General features: G+C 61.8%; 2 protein-coding genes across 5 annotated transcripts; one reads left to right on the forward strand and one right to left on the reverse strand.

Moving 5' to 3' along the window:
* The first annotated feature begins 234 nt into the window (after positions 1 to 234).
* On the forward strand, positions 235 to 14,361 carry WDR13 (WD repeat domain 13). 4 transcript variants are annotated; one of them, XM_074937718.1, is made up of 10 exons: positions 235 to 268; positions 4,753 to 4,836; positions 5,494 to 5,734; positions 6,055 to 6,164; positions 6,778 to 6,908; positions 7,632 to 7,939; positions 8,457 to 8,637; positions 8,720 to 8,861; positions 9,193 to 9,311; positions 9,704 to 14,360. In XM_074937718.1, the coding sequence occupies exons 2-10, from the start codon at positions 4,796 to 4,798 to the stop codon at positions 9,886 to 9,888; spliced, it is 1,458 nt and encodes a 485-aa protein (XP_074793819.1). In that variant the 5' UTR covers positions 235 to 268; positions 4,753 to 4,795; the 3' UTR covers positions 9,889 to 14,360. The 4 variants fall into 4 exon arrangements, with proteins under 4 accessions (XP_074793819.1, XP_074793820.1, XP_074793821.1 ...); XM_074937719.1 differs by lacking the exon at positions 235 to 268 and adding an exon at positions 3,631 to 3,663; XM_074937720.1 differs by lacking the exon at positions 235 to 268 and adding an exon at positions 3,840 to 3,939 and having other exon boundaries at positions 6,790 to 6,908; positions 9,704 to 14,361.
* SUV39H1 (SUV39H1 histone lysine methyltransferase) lies at positions 11,395 to 18,476 on the reverse strand. Its single transcript, XM_074937721.1, has 6 exons — positions 18,083 to 18,476; positions 16,259 to 16,404; positions 15,087 to 15,755; positions 14,600 to 14,746; positions 12,049 to 12,178; positions 11,395 to 11,945 (listed from the first exon to the last, which is right to left on the reverse strand). The coding sequence occupies exons 1-6, from the start codon at positions 18,099 to 18,101 to the stop codon at positions 11,809 to 11,811; spliced, it is 1,248 nt and encodes a 415-aa protein (XP_074793822.1). The 5' UTR covers positions 18,102 to 18,476; the 3' UTR covers positions 11,395 to 11,808.
* Between the last annotated feature and the right edge of the window lie 387 nt (positions 18,477 to 18,863).

Genomic DNA, 18,863 nt, shown 5'->3' on the forward strand with positions numbered 1-18,863 from the left:
GGCCAGGCGGCCATGATGGGAGAAAGACTAGAGGCCGCCATATTGGAGCCGGAGACATGGGGGCCGCCATCTTGGAAGGGGGTAACATGGGGGCCGCCATCTTGAAAGAGAGGTAACAGAGGGCAGCCATCTACGACCTATGAGAAAGGGGGTGTTCACGTGGGGGCGGCCATCTTGGAACCATGGGGGCCGCCATGTTGGCATAGGGCAGACTCCTGTGGCCGCCATCTTAGGAGAGGCAGGAGCGAGAGGGGAAGCAACTGGCCAGGTTGGGAGGCTGCAAATTTCTCTGGGCGCAGGGGGAGGGGAGGGAGTCAGGACGCCTGGGTTCTAACCCCAGACCCGCCTCCCGCCCGGAGAGAACCCAGGAGTCCGGGCTCCCAGCCCCACCCTCCAGCCCATGGGGAGGGGGCGGGGCGGGATCCAGGTGAGCCGCAGGTGTTGGCCCCGCCCCCTGCTATAAAGCCCCAGCCCCCAGGTGGGGGAGGGGGAGGAGCCACCATGGCCTGGACGCCCGAGAGCCGCAAGGGCCGATCCCTGAGCACCAGCAGCCGGGACCCCCCCGCCTGGAGGAGATTCCAGTAAGAGGGGGACAGGCAGCCCCCCCCCGCGAGAACCCAGGAGTCCTGGCTCCTAGTCCCCCCTGCTCTAACCACCAGACATGACTCCCCTCCCAGAGCCGCAGAGAGAACCCAGGAGTCCTGGCTCCCAGCTCCCCCCCCCCCCCCCGAGAACCCAGGAGTCCTGGCTCCTAGTCCCCCCTGCTCTAACCACCAGACCTGACTCTCCTCCCAGAGCCGCAGAGAGAACCCAGGAGTCCTGGCTCCCAGCTCCCCCCCCCCCCCCGAGAACCCAGGAGTCCTGGCTCCTAGCCCCCCCTGCTCTAACCACCAGACCTGACTCCCCTCCCAGAGCCACAGAGAGAACCCAGGAGTCCTGGCTCCCAGCCTCCCCCCTCCCTCCCCCCCGCCTGGAGAACCCAGGAGTCCTGGCTCCCAGCCCCCCCTGCTCTAATCACCAGACCCCACTCCCCTCCCAGAGCTGGGAGGAGACCCCACCCCAGGGTAAGAGCCCTACCACTGCTGAAGTGCGAGTGGATCCCCTGGAATTGTGCAGGGGATTTTTCATGCAGAACCCAAAAGCTAACGAGGTGCACTGGGGCTGTGGGGGGGGGACGGTATTTGGGGCTGTGCACTGGGGTGCGGGGGTGGCGATGAGTGTGGAGGATGGCATTTGGGGTGCAGTGGGGGCTGTGCATGAGGTGGGGGATCATAGACTCCTTGACCCATAGGGTTAGAGGGGACCACAAGGGGCACCTAGTCTGACCCCCGACCATGCTGCAGGATTTAAACCATCCAAGACAGAAGGCTCCGGCCTCCGCTCGAAACCCTCCTCGAAGGCGCTTCCATGACCTCCCGAGGCCTCGGTTCCGTTGTCCTGCTGCTCTTCCCGGCCGGAAGTTTTCCCTGAGATTCAATCTCAATCTGCTGTGCTGTAGTTTGAACCCACGGCCTCTTGTCCTGCCCTCTGGGGCAAGAGAGAACGACCTGCCTCCATCTTTTCTATGGCAGCCTTTCGAGTATTCGAAGAGCGCTGTCAATCTCTTTTCCAAACTGAGCGTACCCAGTTCCTGCTGCCTTGGCTCACGTGGCTGGCGTCCCTCCCCTTTGATCGTCTTTGGCGCTCGCCTCTGGATCCTACCCAGTGTCTCCACGTCCTTTCTGGGCGTTGGTGACCAAAACCGGACACCGTCCTCCAGCTGAGGCCTAGCCAGGGCCGTGCGGAGCGGTCCTGTCCCCTCCTGCGACTTGCAGCTACGCCTCTGCTAATGCAACCTAAAATTGCACATGTGTTTTTTGCAACAGCATCACGTGGCCGGGTTGTGATCCACCGCCACTCCCAGCAGTGCTGCTGCCCAGCCAGTTCTGCCCCATTCAGTACTGGTGCATTTGGTTTTTCTTGCCCCTTACATTGGTCTTTGTTGAATTTCATTTTGTTGGCTACAGCCAAGTTCTTCAGTTTATCAAGATCCCTCTGAATTTTAGCTCTGTCCTCTAAAGGGTTGGCAACCCCCCCTCGCTTTGTGACATCTCTGCACTAGATCAGTCTCTCCCTACATCCTGGTAGTTAATAAAGATGTAAAACACCACCAGATCCAGACCAGATCCCTGGGGATCCTCGCTTGAGACCTCCTTCCAAGACATCAGTCCATGAACAGTTACTCTTTGTGGTTATTTAACCAATTCTGTGTCCGCTTAATGGTAATTCTGCCAAGCCCGCATTTCTCCAGCTTACTTATCAGACTGTCATGTGGGACCGTGGCAAGAGCAGGGCTGTCAATTAATTGCAGTTAACGCAAGCGATTAACGCAAAACAAATTAACTAGATTTAAAAAATTGCGATTAATCCCAGTTTTAATCACACTGTTATACAATACCACGACACCAATTCCCATTGATTATAAATGTGTTGATGTTTTTCCATATTTTCAAATATATTGATTTCAGTTACAACGCCGAGTACAAAGTGTACCGTGCTCACTTTGCAGCAGTAGTTTTGATTACACGTAGCTGCACTGTGAAAAAGATAAACAAGAGAAATAATATTTTTCAGTTTGCCCTACAGCCCTGGGATGAGGCGATCTCTTTATCCTGTAGGTGCAATTTACAAGTGTAAAAAAAAATTTTTGTGACATAACTGCACTCAGAACCGAAGCAATCTAACACTTGAGCGCCTGCAAGTCCACTCAGTCCTTCTTCTCGTTCAGCCGATCGCTAAGACGAACAAGTGTGTTGACACTTCCGGGCGATAACGCTGCCCGCTTCTTATTTACACTGGCACCTGAAAGTGAGAACAGGCGTTCGCCTGGTGCGGTCGTAGCTGGCGTTGCAAGGTATTTCTGGGCCAGATGCACAAATCGTGTGTGTGCCTCTTCGTACTTCGACCTGAAGTGAAATTGGGATTTGATTCTTGTTTAACAGTGCAATTAAACCCGCGATTGAGTGACACGGTTTTTTGTTTTTAAATCTCGCGATTCATTGCCAATTTTTTTTCATTGTTTGACCGCCCTGGTCCAAAGCCTGGCTGAAGTCCAGGTATAAAAATGTTCTTCGAGCTAATGTTTAAAACGATCTACTTCTCAGGTTACAGAAAGCGTTTCTGTACAGCTGGGTATAATGCTTCAGTGATCCCGAAGTACAAAGCTGGGTTTGCAAGTCACGAAATACCCCTAGTCTATAATCTGCAGTATCCGAACGGATGGTTAATCAATTGAATGAGCCAGAGACAATATTAGCATCCAACTCTTGGGGTGCATCTTTCATGGTCCCTCAGTAACCGAGCCGTTAGGACGGGCGGCCCCTGGGGAATCTCCTCCAGCAGAGCAGGATTTCAGTTGCTTTCCCGACTTCGCCTCTCTGGGTCTCTCCCGGTCTCCCCGATGGGGGGTGATCTGTCCCCCCGTCCCCCCTCTCCACCAAACCAGTTACCCCCACCCGTCCAAGAAGGAAATCAAGCTGGTGGGTCAGGCTTTGTTCCCCAGCTGCTGGCCATCAGCCCTGGCTCTTCCAGGGAGGGGCAGCTTGGCTAGGGTGGAGATGGCTCTCCCAGCCCAGGGCCTGGTCTGCAGCTTCCTAGGGGCTGGGAGATTTCTTCAGAGCCCTGGTGGGCTGGTGCCTGGGTGCGCGGGGGGGGGGAGCTGGGTGCATGGGTGCAGAGGGGGGCGGGTGCGCGGGGGGGGGCGGTTGCATGGGGTGCAGAGGGGGGCGGGGGGGCTGGTTGCATGGGGGGAGGGATCGGTGCACTATTGGTTGATTATCCCCCCCCTCGGCCCCACACACACCCAGGCGCATGCGGCTGCGGTCCGGGGCGGGCGCCGTGGCCGCATCCGCCCCCAGCAGCTGCCGCCGGCCCCGGGACTGAGGCCGGAACCCGCCCCAGGTACCGACCCCCCCCGCCCCCGTGCGGGTTTGCATCGCAGCGCCGCGCCCCCCCCCACCCCCGATCCGCTCTTGCGGCGATGTAATGGGACCTCCCCAGGTCCCCCCCCGGATTGCAATGGGGGGCTGGCAGCAGGACCTCCCCCCGCCCTGGGGTGCGATGCGATCCGTGCTGGGGGGAGTTGCAGGACCGCTAGGTTCCCCCCCCCGGATTGCAATGGGGGGGCTGGCTGCAGGACCCCCCTGCCTTGGGGTGCGATGCGATCCGTGCTGGGGGGGTTGCAATGGGGGGCTGCACCTCAGTCTGCCATTAGGAGCCCCATCCCCGCGGTCTGTGCTCCCCCCCGGCCCCTTTCCTCTATAGGACCCCCCCCCCGGGATGTGTCTCTTTCTCCCGCCCCCCCGTATCCCTCCTCACAGCATCGCCCCCCCTTTCACCTCCATCCCCCCGCTCACTAGCAACAACCTGAGCTAACCCATAATACTCCTGCCCCCCCAGTCACCCCTACCGGTCCCAGCATAGCCCAGCGCACCCCCCCCACCCCATCCCATAATAACCTCTCACGGGTCTCCTTGGGGTGGGGGGGGTCCCTCCTGGCCCCTGCATCCAGCCTCCCGGGGCCACCCCCCGCCCGCCCGCTGCAGGCGAAGGGGGTTCAGAGATGTTGCGGGGCTGGAGCTGGGACCCCGAGGGAAGCACCCCCTGCCCCCGGTGTGTCAGGGGTGGGTGACCCCCCCCCCCAGGGCTGGCTCTGTGCCCCACCCCCCACCCCATGGATCCCCGGCTGACTCTGTGTCCTCCTTGCCCCCCCAGGCTCCCGCTGGCCAGCTCCCCCAAGGCGCCAGCAGGGAGTGGCATGGCCGCAGTGTGGCAACAAGTGCTGGCTGTCGACGCGAGGTGAGTCGGGGGGCTGGGGGCTCGGCGGGGGCGCTCGCCCCTGGCAGTCAGGGGCAGGTGCTGGGGGGTGCCGTGCTAGGGGTCACGGGGGGGCTCTCCCCCGGGGGAGCGCCTTGCTGGGGGTCACGGGGGGCTGGGCAGGGGGCTCTCCCCTGGGGGGCGCCGTGCTGGGGGTCACGGGGGGCTGGGTAAGGGGCTCTCCCCTGGGGAGCGCTGTGCTGGGGGTCATCGGGGACTCTCCCCTGGGGGGTGCCGTGCTGGGGGTCACGGGGGGCTGGGTAAGGGGCTCTCCCCTGGGGACCGCTGTGCTGGGGGTCATGGGGGACTCTCCCCTGGGGGGCGCCGTGCTGGGGGTCACGGGGGGCTGGGTAAGGGGCTCTCCCCTGGGGGGCGCCGTGCTGGGGGTCATGGGGGACTCTCCGCTGGGGGGCGCCGTGCTGGGGGTCACGGGAGGCTGGGTAAGGGGCTCTCCCCTGGGGAGCGCTGTGCTGGGGGTCATCGGGGACTCTCCCCTGGGGGGCGCCGTGCTGGGGGTCACGGGGGGCTGGGTAAGGGGCTCTCCCCGGGGGGCGCCGTGCTGGGGGTCACGGGGGGCTGGGTGGGGGCTCTCCCCTGGGGGGCGCCATGCTGGGGGTCACAAGGGGCTCTCTCACACAGGTACAACGCCTACCGCACGCCCGGCTTCCCGCAGTTCCGCACCCAGTACATCCGGCGGCGCAGCCAGCTGCTGCGGGAGAACGCCAAGGCCGGGCACGACCCCGGCGCCCGCAAGCTGTACCTGCGGCTGCGCGCCCAGCTCCTGGCGCAGCGCTACGGGCCCCTCTCCGAGCAGAGCAGCTTCCGGGCCTACAGCAACAGCATCGTCCGGAGCAGCCGCACCACGCTGGACCGCATGGAGGTACGGGAGAGGCCGCACACCCAGTGCTGGGCTGCAGCCACCTCTGGGGCGGGGCAGCTGGGGAACAGCCGCACATAACGCTGCATGGGAGTGGCTCACCCAGTGCTGGGCTGCAGCCACCTCTGGGGCGGGGCAGCTGGGGAACAGCCGCACATAACGCTGCATGGGAGTGGCTCACCCAGTGCTGAGCTGCAGCCACCTCTGGGGCGGGGCAGCTGGGGAACAGCCGCACATAACGCCACACAGGTAGGCTCGCCTGGTGCTGAGATGCAGCCACCTCTGGGGCCCGTCATCCAGGTGACCTGTCCATTTTCCCCTAGGACTTTGAGGATGATGCCCGGGCGTTGGGGGCCCGTGGCCATCGCCGCTCCGTCAGCCGTGGCTCCTACCAGCTGCAGGCGCAGATGAACCGCGTGGCGTATGACGAACGGTGAGCGTGGGGGCGCCAGGGGTGGGGGCTCTCTGGGGGCTGCGCCCACGCCTGCACCCCCATGTCTCTCCGGGGCTTCTGCAAACCCAGGCAGCCCTGCCCAGCCAGGTGGCACCACGGCCCTGGACCTGGGCTCTGCTCCCAGCCAGTGGTGGCTGCTGTCTGGGGCACCTGCCTTTGCCCCCCATCCAGAGCTGGGCTGGGGGCAGCCGGACTCCTGGGTTCTCTGCACCACCAAGCTCTCCTGGTGATAGCTATAGGGCTTATCCTTGTCTAGCCCCCACGCTCTAATCCCTATAGCCCACTCCCCCTTCCAGAGCCAGGGAGAGAACCCAGGAGTCCTGGCTCCCAGCCTCTCTGCTCTAACCACTAGACCCCACTCCCCTCCCAGCGCCAGCGGGAGAACCCAGGAGTCCAGGTGTAAGCTCGGGGCATTGGCACAGCTATGTCACAGGGGAGATGGAAGGGGGGATCCCTACTCCTGACCCACAGAGCTATGTCAGGACTCCTGGGTTCTCTCCTCAGCGCTGGGAAGGGAGTAGGGTGTAGCGATTAGAGCAGGGGGGGCCGGGAGCCAGGACGCCTGGGTTCTGAGTGGCCAGTTTTGACCCAGGCCCCCCGGCAGCGTGGTGCCCACGTCGGTGGCGGAAGCCAGCCGGGCCATGGCCGGTGACACAACGCTGAGCGAGAACTACGCCTTCGCCGGCATGTACCACGTCTTCGACCAGCACGTCGACGAGGCCGGTGAGGGGGGGCTGCTGGGATGGGGGGGTCGTACCCACCCGCTCCTTTAGGCAGGGGTCCCCACTGGAGCAAGATGGGGGACCAGCCCATGGAGTGGGAGGGGACTGGAAGTGGGGGACACTGGGTCATGCCATGTGGCCAGGGCAGGTGCCCGGGGGGCGGGAGGGGTGGTCAGTGGAGGCAGCGTGCGGCTGTGCTGTGGGGAGCAGGGCCTGGAGGACAGCTGTGTGGGGCAGAAGGGGGGGGCAGACACCGGAAGGGGGGGCATGCTCCCTGCAGGGTTGGGTGGGGGGAGGGTTACATTCAAAGAGGGGCAGTGCCCTGTGGGAGGGGACCAGGAGGGGGTGATGGCACTGGGGGGGCAGGGCCCCGTGGGAGGGGACCAGGAGGGGGCGATGGCACGGGGGGGGGTCAGGGCCCCGTGGGAGGGGACCAGGAGGGGGCGATGGCACGGGGGGGGGTCAGGGCCCCGTGGGAGGGGACCAGGAGGGGGCGATGGCACGGGGGGGGGTCAGGGCCCCGTGGGAGGGGACCAGGAGGGGGCGATGGCACGGGGGGGGGTCAGGGCCCCGTGGGAGGGGACCAGGAGGGGGCGATGGCACGGGGGGGGGCAGGGCCCCGTGGGAGGGGACCAGGAGGGGGCGATGGCACGGGGGGGGGGCAGGGCCCCGTGGGAGGGGGCGGTGGCCCGGTGCCCCCACTCACCCCCCGCCACCCCCCCAGTGCCCAAGGTGCAGTTCGCCAACGACGACAAGCACCTGCTGGCCTGCTGCTCGCTGGACGGCACCATCTCGGTGTGCCAGCTGGCGCCCGCCCCGCCCGCCGTGCTGCGGGTGCTGCGGGGCCACAGCCGGGGCGTGTCCGACTTCGCCTGGTCCCTCTCCAACGACGTGCTGGTCTCCACCTCGCTGGACGGCACCATGCGCATCTGGGCCGCCGCCGAGGGCAAGTGCATCCGCCAGATCCCCGACCCCGACGGCGCCGAGCTGCTCTGCTGCGTCTTCCAGCCCATGAACAACAACCTCACCGTGGTGAGCCCCCCCGCCTGCCCCCCAACCCGCCCCCCGGCCCCCGAACCTGCCCCCCAAACCGGCCCCCGGCCCCCTCGACCTGACCCCGACGGCGCCGAGCTGCTCTGCTGCGTCTTCCAGCCCATGAACAACAACCTCACCGTGGTGAGCCCCCGCCTGCCCCCCAACCCGCCCCCCGGCCCCTGAACCTGCCCCCCAAACCGGCCCCCGGCCCCCTCGACCCGACCCCGACGGCGCCGAGCTGCTCTGCTGCGTCTTCCAGCCCATGAACAACAACCTCACCGTGGTGAGCCCCCCCGCCTGCCCCCCAACCCGGCCCCCGATCCTGCCCCCCAAACCGGCCCCCGGCCCCCTCGACCCGACCCCGACGGCGCCGAGCTGCTCTGCTGCGTCTTCCAGCCCCTCGCCGTGGTGCCGGCCAGCCCCGGGAGGGGAATGGGGCAGGGGGCCTGTCCCTGCTGGGGGGCGCCGGCTCGCTCCGGGGAGGGGGCTGACGGCTCCGCGGCTCCCCCCACAGGTGGGCAACGGGAGGCACAACCTGCACGTGGTGAACATCTCGACGGGGAAGAAGGTGAAGGGCGGGTCGAGCAAGCTGACGGGCCGGGTGCTGGCACTCTCCTTCGATGCCCCCGGCCGCCTGCTCTGGGCCGGCGACGACCGCGGCAGCGTCTTCTCCTTCCTCTTCGACATGGCCACGGGTGAGCTGCCCCCTGGGCGGGCGGGGGGCGGGGATCCCCCGGCCCCCCAGCCCTAACCGCCCCCTCTCCCCCCGCCCCACAGGGAAGCTGACCAAGGCCAAACGGCTGGTGGTGCAGGAGGGCAGCTCCATCACCAGCATCTCAGCCCGCTCCTGGGTCAGCCGGGAGGCCCGTGACCCCTCGCTGCTCATCAACGCCTGCCTCAACAAGCTGCTCCTCTACCGGTGAGGAGTTCTGTGGGGCGCTCTGCCCCGCCAGTCAGGGCCGGAGGGTGCCGTGGGGCAGGGTGGGGGGCGCTCTCCCCCGGCAGTCGGAGCTGGGTGCCGTGGGGCAGGGTGGGGGGCGCTCTCCCCTGGCAGTTGGGGCTGGGTGCCGGGGGGTGCCGTGGGGCAGGGCCGGGAGTGCTCTCCCCTGGCAGTCGGGGCCGGGCGCTGGGGGGTGCCATGGGGCAGGGTGGGGGCGCTCTCCCCCGGCAGTCGGGGCTGGGCCCCAGTGGGTGGGGCAGGGAGGCTGTCGGGGGGCCCTCCCCGGCACTCACACCCGCTTTGCCCGCAGGGTGGTGGACAACGAGGGGACCCTGCAGCTGAAGAGGAGCTTCCAGATCCAGCAGGGCTCCCACCCCGTCCGCAGCATCTTCTGCCCCCTCATGTCCTTCCGCCAGGGGGCCTGCGTGGGTAAGAGCCACCCCCCGGCATGGGCCCATGGGGGAGCCCCCTCTGCTTGGTCCCTGTCCCCCACCATCCCCTGGGGCATGTGAGTCAGCCCATGGTTTCTCAAGTTTGCTGCTCACCTCCCTCCCAGAATCCTCTGGGGTGGTGTGGGGGGAATCGGTCCCCTGGTTTCTGACCCCCAGAACTCCAGGCTCGGCCCCTCCATGGGGTTCCTGGGGCAGGCTCCACCCCCCCAGGGGCTTTGTGCCCCTGGCTCCACCCCTCAGGGAGCTTGGTGGCACAGGCCCCACCCTTGACTCCACCCCCAGAGGGGGTCTGCCTGCCAAGGCCCTGCCCCTCCCTGGGGTTCTCAGGCCTGGGGTCCAGGCCCCGCCCCTGACTCCACCCCCTTGCAGTGACGGGCAGCGAGGACATGTGCGTCTACTTCTTCGACGTGGAGCGCACCAGCCGGGCCATCGTGAACAAGCTGCAGGGGCACAGCGCCGCCGTGCTGGGCGTCAGCTTCAACTGCGACGAGAGCCTGCTGGCCTCCAGCGACGCCAAGGGCATGGTCATCGTCTGGCGCCGCGAGCAGAAATAGGGGCCCCGCTCCCCCCTGAGCCCGGCTCCCTGGCCCTGGTGGCTGAGGGGCCTGGGTGCCCTCTGACCCCATGTAACCCTTTGTGGTTCTTGCCCCCCAACGCTCCCGTCGTGTCTTCCCCCTTGGTGTGGGGGCCCCCCTGTGCTTAGCCCGCTTCCTCCCTCCTCCTGCAAGCCAGGATGCCTGGGTTCTCTTGCTGGCTCTGGCTGGGCAGTCTCAGGCTGCCGGTCGGACTGGGGCAGGTCCCAGAGCTGCTTGCCCCCCTGCTGGTAAGGGGTTACTTTATTTGCTGGGGGGGGGCTGCTACGGGGGCAGGTCGCCCTCAGTGGGCGGGTTGACCTACAGCCCTGCTTGAAGCTGCTGGTTCTGCCCAGATCCCTGGGGCGCGGGGCTCAGCATGTGCCCCCCACCGCCCTGACGTAGCCACGGTACACGTAAGCTGAGGCAGCCTCTCAGAGTCGGTTCCCTGGGGCTGCCCTCACTCCCCAGGGGCATGCTGCTGGCATGTCCCTTTGGGACCCCGCTGCCACGGAGCCTCCGGCCTAGACAGCAGGACACCTGGATTCCGTGGTTGGGCCAAAGTCCCTGTGCCTCAGTTTCCCCATCAGTAGAAGAGGGCGAACGATACTGACAGGACGTGAGAGCTGCTGCTGGAAAGCGCTAGCAGAGGGCCAAGCATTGTTAGGGGCTCCCTCCCCTGCCTTGGTGACTGAAACCTGCTGTCCTTAGCCCCCCGACTCGCTACCCCTGGGAGGCCTGGTTCTCACACGGGTGGATCCAGACAGGTGAGGTTCCTGCCCTGACCTGTGCCAGCGGTGCTGCCAGCATGGGAGGGAGGGCCGCAGCTGGGCATATCTGGGGAGGCCCTGCCCCCTATAGCTAAGGGCTGTGGAACTAGGGCCAAGGGGCCTATTTAACCCGCACCTTCCACAGAAATAACAGCTGGGGCCTGGACCAATCCCAAACCTGTGAGTGTAAAAGGACAGTTCGCCCAGTGCTGAGATGCAACCACCCATGGGGCAGGGCAGCTAAGGAACAGCTGCGTATAACACATCACAGGGCGGCTTGCCCAGCACTGAAATGCAGCAGACTCTGGGATGGGACCCCTGAGGAACAGCCACACAGCAAAACTCCCTGCCAGTTTAGGACAGGAAGTGAAGCAAACTCCTCCATCTAAGTTTGTGCAGAGAAGAGATCATTTGGATTTAACTAGGAGGTTGGAATTAAACAGACGGCACCCCCCAGTGCCTAGGGAGAGCGCCCACTCCCGAGTACCCCCTCGACCCTGTTCTCTAGCCATTATAACAACGGGGCGCTGTTACCGCAAGCCAAAAGAACCAGATACCACCACCGGCTCCAGAATCAAACCATCTAATTGCCTTGATCGCAGACATCAGCTCTCGCGGCCCAGCTGCTCCCCAACCCCAGCTCCCTCCCCTCCCCCCCAATCAAAAATACCTGGTAGAAAAAGTCCTTTTACAAAATGCCCCAAATTGGTTTAAAAACATCGCCTTCCCCCCCCACAGCTGCTTTGCTGGTTGCATAGGGACGCAGGGTCAAGTGCGGCTTCAAGTCGAGTATTCCTGGATCCCCCCCAAACCGGCCGCTTCCCACAGGAGGCCGTGGCGCTCTGTACACAGTAGACAGGGTCTTTACACGGCCGTGGCAGAGCCAGGACGGCTCCGTCCCCTGCCACGGCCTGGGAACCAACTGATTAAAATCCATGACAGCAGTTCCTATAAAAACCCCCTTGACAGGAGGGAAGGAGCAGAGGGAAGCAGGCCCCACCCCGTAGAGTGAATGCAGGTTGGTGAGGTAAGTCCAATGGGGGGAGGGTGGGCATGGGCCCCCCTGCCCCTCCCCCAGAGCCCTGCGCGGTGGCGGCCGTGGGTTCCAGACCCCCGGCAGGGCACGCAGGGGCTAGAAGAGGTACTTCCGGCAGGATGCGGCCCCGCACTTACACTCGATCCGCACCCGCTTCTTGGGAGAGCCGGCCAGGCCGCCGGCCCGGCCCAGGTTGGAGTCCATCCGTGTGCTCTCTGCATCCACTGGGTCCACTGCGGGGGAGGAGAGAAGGCATCAGGGGGAGGATCCCACCCCAGGGCTCTCCCAAGCAGTGGGGCCTGGCCCCCCTTCAGGCCCCCCCCGGAGGGCACTCACCCTGCATGTTGTAGTCAAAGGTGAGCTCCTCCCCAGCACGGATGTGCCGGGTGGCGAAGAGGGCGATCCGTGGCAGCCGCTCATCCAGGTTGTCGATGAACACGTTGTATACCTGCAGGTTGGGGTCACACTGCACCGGGGGGGAGGGGGTAAGTGAGTGGGGCAAGGCAAAGCCGCCATAGCCCTGCCCCCTCACCACCTACTTCCCCCAATACCCCTTCCCTCGCCAGAGCGCCACCAGCTCCCTCCCCTGCTCCTTCGACCCACCCGCCAGGGTGGAGCGACTGAAACTGAAGCGATTTAAATCACCGCTTTGAATCGGCAAGCGGGGAGCCCAGTTTCCAACCCTCCATTTCAATCCCCTTCTGCGTCCGTGCTTTTCTGTTCTCTCCCTAGAGAAAAGCCGAGGCTCGTTGGTTGGTAATTGTTAAAACGTTGTGATTGGCAACTAAATGTCGCCTTTTCCCCAAATCTGGCCCATCTTTTCACTAACCGCAGGACACGCTACGTTTACACACATTTATTTAAGCAATTATATAGCAATTACGTTATAATTTATTAATGAATTATCTGATTCAAATATAATTAATATTAATACATTATATTGTCATTTAGAAATATCCATAAGTAGGACAATATGATGTATTAATATTGATAAATTATATTATGGTATTAACATAAAGCCTAGATCTCTGCCTGGAAGGATTAGATTTTTACTGATCAGTGTTGGTAAACATCATTTTCACTGCACACCCACAAACGTGACAGCTAGGCAAAGTAAGAAAAATGCAGCTTGAAGGATATTGACTTTGTATGTCTTGACATGTGGTGTGTGTTCTTGTTCTAACAGCTATAAAACTTTAACTTCCTGAATGTTAGCATCTACTGTCATTATATAATTATAGCCTGACCCAACCTATTGTCTAACCCTGCCCCTCCCCCCACTGTCCCACAACTGTGAAACTTGACATCAATAAAGATCAGGAGAAAAGGATTAAAAATAAACAATTTTGTCCATCGAAATGATAAAAAATGACTTCTGCCAAGCCTACTTATAGCATAATTCATCAATCTTAATACATTATATTACACTGATTTGTTAATATTAATATTACACTAATGCAGTGTATTAAGATGAATTATTAATATAGAGGTTATGTATTTATTTGAATTTTTAAATTTTACTTTTTTATTATGTGAGAATTTGGTGAATGGCATTTCTTATTTAGTTTTTTTTGGGGGGGGTTCAACTCATGGTTTGTGTGAAGTTTAATTTTGATGGAAATTGTAATGAAAAATACACAAAGATTTTAAATTGTTTCGCTTTAATTCGTTCAATAAAACAATCATAAAATGTGCGGGATGCATACGGAAAAACAAAAGTAGAGTTTATCAAAACAGGGTTTGCATTTAAAACTGAGCTACTGTTAATTCCATGAAAACTACCTTAAAACATGGTTGATGCGTAAGAACAAAAATGAGTTTATAAAAACATGGTTTTGCATTGAAAACTGACTGAGTTATTTTTCATTCATTAAATAAAACCTACCTTCAGTGTGCTGGGTGTAGAAGAAGAAAAAAGTAAAGTTTATCTAAAACTGTTTGCATTTAAAACTAAGTTATTTTTAGTTGGACAAGGTGGGTGAGGTAAAAATCTTTTACTGGACCAACTTCTGTTGGTGGGACGGACAAGTTTTCAAGTTTCACAGAGAGCTTCTTCAGGTCTGGAGAAGGTAACCAGAGTGTTATTTTTAGTTTAGAAATAATTTAAAAAATTAAGAATTATCAGTTCAATAAAATGACCTTAAAATGCACTGGAGGCATAAGAAAAAAAAAGGAGTTTATCAAAACGTGTTTTGCATTGAAAATGAAACAGTTCTTTTTAATCAGGTCAATAAAACTACCTTGAAAATGCTGGATGCAGAAGAAAATAGGAGGAATATCAAAACGTGGTTTGCATTTAAAATGGATTTAGTAAACAAAGGGAGCATTCTCTGTAATTAGTGAATTTGAACTGATTGTTTCTAGTCTCCATGTCCTTCGGGATTTTAGATCGAGTAGATCTCTACCTTTCCCACCGAGTTTTTATTCAGAAACTGGAAGAGGAAACCAAGCTTTCCTGCTTTGCCAGCTCCTGATCAGTTTCTTAACTTGCAAGGGACTGGCCATTGAGCTGAGTTAGGTGAATAAACTGAACAAAAGCAAATATTCTCCCTACAAAATACATGAGGCGAGCCAGCGATTTCCACCGGTTCGCTGCTTCAACTTTCTTTCAAACCTCCACAGCACACATGCCCGGCTGTCTAGTTACTGTGATTTAAATGATTTCCATAGATTCTCATAAATTTGGGGCCTTTACATACATTGTCAGCAATTCAAACTTTGTTTTAAATCATTTTTTCTTTCTAAGGGGAAAAAAAAAGCCTATTTAACTTACATTAAAAAAATCGTGGCAGGGTGTTTTTTGTTTGTTTTTCAATCACTGGTTTTTATCCACCCATAGGCTGTCCCCAGCCCCCTCTCCCTCGTCCCCCCCCCCCCCCCGACTCACGCTGTGATTTACGAAGTGTGAGATGTTGCCGTAGTAGGCAGCATCCACTGTGTAAACATCCTCCACATAGTCCAGATCAAAGAGGTAGGTCGCACCCTGGCGGTCGTAGATCTGCCCTCGTCGCTCCGCCTCCTCTGATGTGATGATCTGGGGGGATGGGACGGGATGGGATGGGGTCATGCTGGGAGCACGGCACTGGGGGACTCTGTGCAGCTGTTCCCCAGCAGCCCAGCCCCGCCCCGCCCCAGAGGTGGCTGTATCTCAACACTAGGGAAGCCATCCCCATGCAGCTGCTGTCCCACCCCAGCAGTGGCTGCATCTCAGCGCCAGGCGAGCCCCCCCCACTTGTGACATTATGTGCAGCTGTTCCCCAGCTGCTCTGCCCCAGAGGTGGCTGCATCTCAACGCCAGGCAAGCCATCCCCATATGATAGACACTACGTTCCCCAGTGGCCCTGCCCCAGAGGTGGCTGCCTGGCGCTCCGTACCTCTCCCACATACTCCATGACGAAGCTGTTCTTGCGGATCTTCTCCAGAGTGCGCACGCCCCAGCCGCGCCCGTTGGCCGTCCGGAAGATGCACAGATCGTAGCGGATGCCCCGCTGCACCACGCGGTTGGAGCACTCGGCCCCGCAGCGGCAGCGGGCATTGCACTCGTAGATGGGCAGCCCCGCCCGGATGCGCACCTGGCCCAGCTCGTTGTAGGCGAACTTGTGGCGGGAGGCGCCGGGGCAGCAGCAGCCGCTGGCTGCCTCCGCCAGGCAGTCGCGGCACTCGCAGCCCACCGCCACCTGGGTGAGGGAGATGCCCTCGCCCACCTTGTACTCATTGATGTAGACGAAGTCCCGGGGCGGCCCGTCGAGATCCACCTCGTTCTCCACCACGATGCGCCCCTTGTGGTTGCGCTTGGCGTTCAGCTGGCGCTCCCAGCGCCACAGGGCCCGCCGCTGCTTGGCTTTCTGCACCACGTAGTTCGCCACGCCCTGGTCCAGCCAGCGGGCGTTTTTCTTGGGCTTGCCGTCCCGCCGGATCCAGGCCTGCTCCAGGTCCTTGTGGAACTGCTTCAGCAGGCCCACACAGTGCAGGTTCTTCCGCGGCTCCCAGGTGTTCTCGGACTCCGGGTAGCCGCGCCACTTCACCAGGTAGAACTCCTCCTCCTGCCACCAGAACCCGCCGGTCAGCGGGCGTAGCCATGCCCCCTCCCAGAGAAGGGACCCAGGAGTCCGGGCTTCCAGACACCTCTTCCCCCCGCCCCCCCGTACTGTGACCCACTAGACCTCCACTCTCCTCTTAGAGCCAGGAAGAGAACCCGGGAGTCCTGGCTCCCAGCTCTCCCCCCCCCCACCCATTCTAACCACTAGACCCCACTCCCCTCCCAGAGCCAGGGAGAGAAACCAGGAGTCTGGCTCCCAGCCCCCCTGCTCTCCCCACTGCAGGATGCGAGGGGCAATTGGAGGTGGGAAGACCCAGGCTGCGTGAGGAGAATTGGAGGCTGAGGGATCCAGGCTGCCCGGGGGGTGGGGAGAGGGGAATTGGACATGGGCTGCAGGGGGGATCCGGGCTGAAGGGGGTTGGGCTGCAAGGGTATTGGACATGGGGGTTTCCCAGCTGCAGGGGCGGGATCCCGGAAGGGATCGGGGTCACAGGCTGGCAGACTCACCCGCACTCTCTTGTAGTCGCACAGGAACTCCACCTCGAAGTGGCTGAGGTTCCTGCGGGTGATGCCCAGCGAGGCGCAGCAAACCCTCTCCAGCCGGCACAGGTCCTGCAGCTGGGACCATGAGGACTTGCAGCACACAGCACAGCCTGCGGGCACACGGGTCAGCGTTAGGGGGCTGGCACTGGCTGGGCAGGGAGGGGAGGGACCCCAGGGAAGGCGGGGGGGGAACCGCTGTGTGGCGGGGGAGCCCAGAGCTTGGCTAGCGGGGGCTGCAGGTCAGGAGTGAGAGGCCCCAGCAGAGCTGTGACATCGGAAAGGGCCAAAGTGCAAGTGGGGGACCTGGGGTCACAGCTGTGAGGGTCGGTCAGCAGGAGGACAGCAGGGAGTGTTGGGGGGCTGCGTGACGTAGAGGGAATCCCCTTGCGTCGGACAGGTTGGCCTGAGTGCACGGGGAGGGGGTCACGCTGCATTGAGGGTTTCACCAGAGGGTACTGGGGGGGTCACCCCACATCGGGGGACTGGTGAGCCTACCAAGGGAGAGGAGGTCAGCCCGAGCACGCGCCGGGGGAGTGGCTCACCCCTTGTCCGAGGGTTGCCCCTCATCCAGAGGTTGTCATGAGCACGTGGTTAGCCTGTCTAGGGGGCTTGGTGCGAGCGTCCGGGGGGGTCACCCTGCGTCGGGAGGTTGGTGCAAGCATCTCGGGGAGGTCACCCCGCGTCAGGGGGTTGGTGTGAGCGTCCGGGGGGGGGGGGTTCACGCTGCGTCAGGGGGTTGGCGTGAGCGTCCGGGGGGGGGTTCACCCTGCGTCAGGGGGTTGGCGTGAGCATCTGGGGGGGAGTCAACCTGCATCCGGGGGCTTGGTGTGAGCATCTGGGGGGAGTCACCCTGCATCCGGGGGGTTGGCGTGAGCGTCCGGGGATCATCCCGCGTCGGGGGGTTGGCGTGAGCCTCCGGGGGGGGGTCACCCCACGTCAGGGGGTTGGTGTGAGCGTCGGGGGGGGGGTCACCCTGCATCAGGGGCTTGGTGTGAGCATCTGGGGGGGGTCACCCTGCGTTCAGGGGGTTGGCGTGAGCGTCCGGGGGTCATCCCGCGTCGGGGGGTTGGCGTGAGCATCTGGGGGAGGTCACCCTGCGTCCGGGGGGTTGGCGTGAGCGTGCGGGGGTCATTGCACGTCGGGGGTTTGGCGTGAGCATCTGGGGGAGGTCACCCTGCCTGTGGGGCGTTGCGTGAGCATACGGGGGGGGGTCACCCTGCACTGGGGGGTTGGCATGACCGTACGTGGAAAGTCACCCCGCGCCGGGGGGGCTGGCGTGAGCATACAGGGGGGTCACCCCGCGTTGGGGGCTAGGCATGAGTGTACATGGGGGGGTCACCCCGCATCCGGAGGTTGGCGTAAGCGTACGGGGGGGGGGTCAATACCAGCCTACAAAGGGGAGGTGCTCTGTGCCAGTGGGGTGGGGGCACCCAGGGGGAAGTGGGGGCGCCCTGGGGGATCTGTGGCACCCTCAGGGTCACGTGCGCCCCTCCCCCCGCACCAGCGGGGGCAGCGCCCCTCCCCCCACTCCGCCCTGCCCCGTTTCCCGCCCTGGGCGCGAGGGCAGCCCCCTGAACGCGCGCTCTCAACCGGCCCCCTCCTTCCTTAACGGTCGCTTCTGCTGCCGCCGCGCGCGCCGGGAAAGGGGGGGGGGGGAACTAGCTCCGCGCTCGCGCCGCTCCTCATAGAAGCCCCCACCTTGCGCGCCCCTCCCGCCGCGCGCCCAGCCCAGCCCAGCCCAGCCCGGCCTCCCGCCACGCTCCGCGCGCGCCGGCTTCCCTCGCTCACCTTTTAAATTTTCCGCCATCTTTTTTTTTTATTTTTTTTTTCCCCCTCCAGCCACTGGGGCCGCCCGAAACTTTTCCTCCCAGGGGGCGTGGCCAGAGCGGTGGGGGAGGGAGAGCGACGTGCCCCGCCGCGGCCGTTCCCATTGGGCGTCCGGCCTGATTGACGCGCCGCGCCAGCCAATTGGCGCCCAGGGCTCCGGCCACGGGTGTCATTTGCATCTCCCAGAGTGCTCCGCGCCGCCGTGCGACCGCAAGAGTCACGGAAATAGCTCACAAGACACCAAATTAACCCGTTTCAGCCCAGTCTGCCTCAAAAGCCGCCTGGTGGCTTAGTTGAAAGGGCTTCTTGGCGCCATACTGGGTGGAGGGGAGGGCAAAAGACGCTCACCCTATTCTGTATGTGACACCTCAGCCTAACACAATATGTAGTGGTGCCCCACCCATTAACGGGCAACCGTGGTTCGCCCTGATCCTCTTGCTGTGGAATCAGAGTCACCACCTGGCACGAACAGTGAGGCCAGGAGGGTTGGCATCACCCAGGCACCAACGTCAATGCTGGAAGGGTTGGCGTCACCCAGGCGCCAGCGTCAAGGCCGGGAGGGTTGGCGTCACCTAGGTACCAATGACAGGGCCGGGGAAGGGGTAACAATCGCTTGGACTGGCTCAGGCTGCGGCGGGTAACGTTCATTGAAGAGGCAAGAGAACGTTCTCCAGCTCCGGCTTGCTCGTCCTGTTCCGAGCTGCGGCGAGACCCTTAAGAGTAAAGCAACGGGGACATAAAA

Source organism: Natator depressus, chromosome 23 (genome assembly GCF_965152275.1).
Source record: "Natator depressus isolate rNatDep1 chromosome 23, rNatDep2.hap1, whole genome shotgun sequence".
NCBI lineage: Eukaryota > Metazoa > Chordata > Testudines > Cheloniidae > Natator > Natator depressus.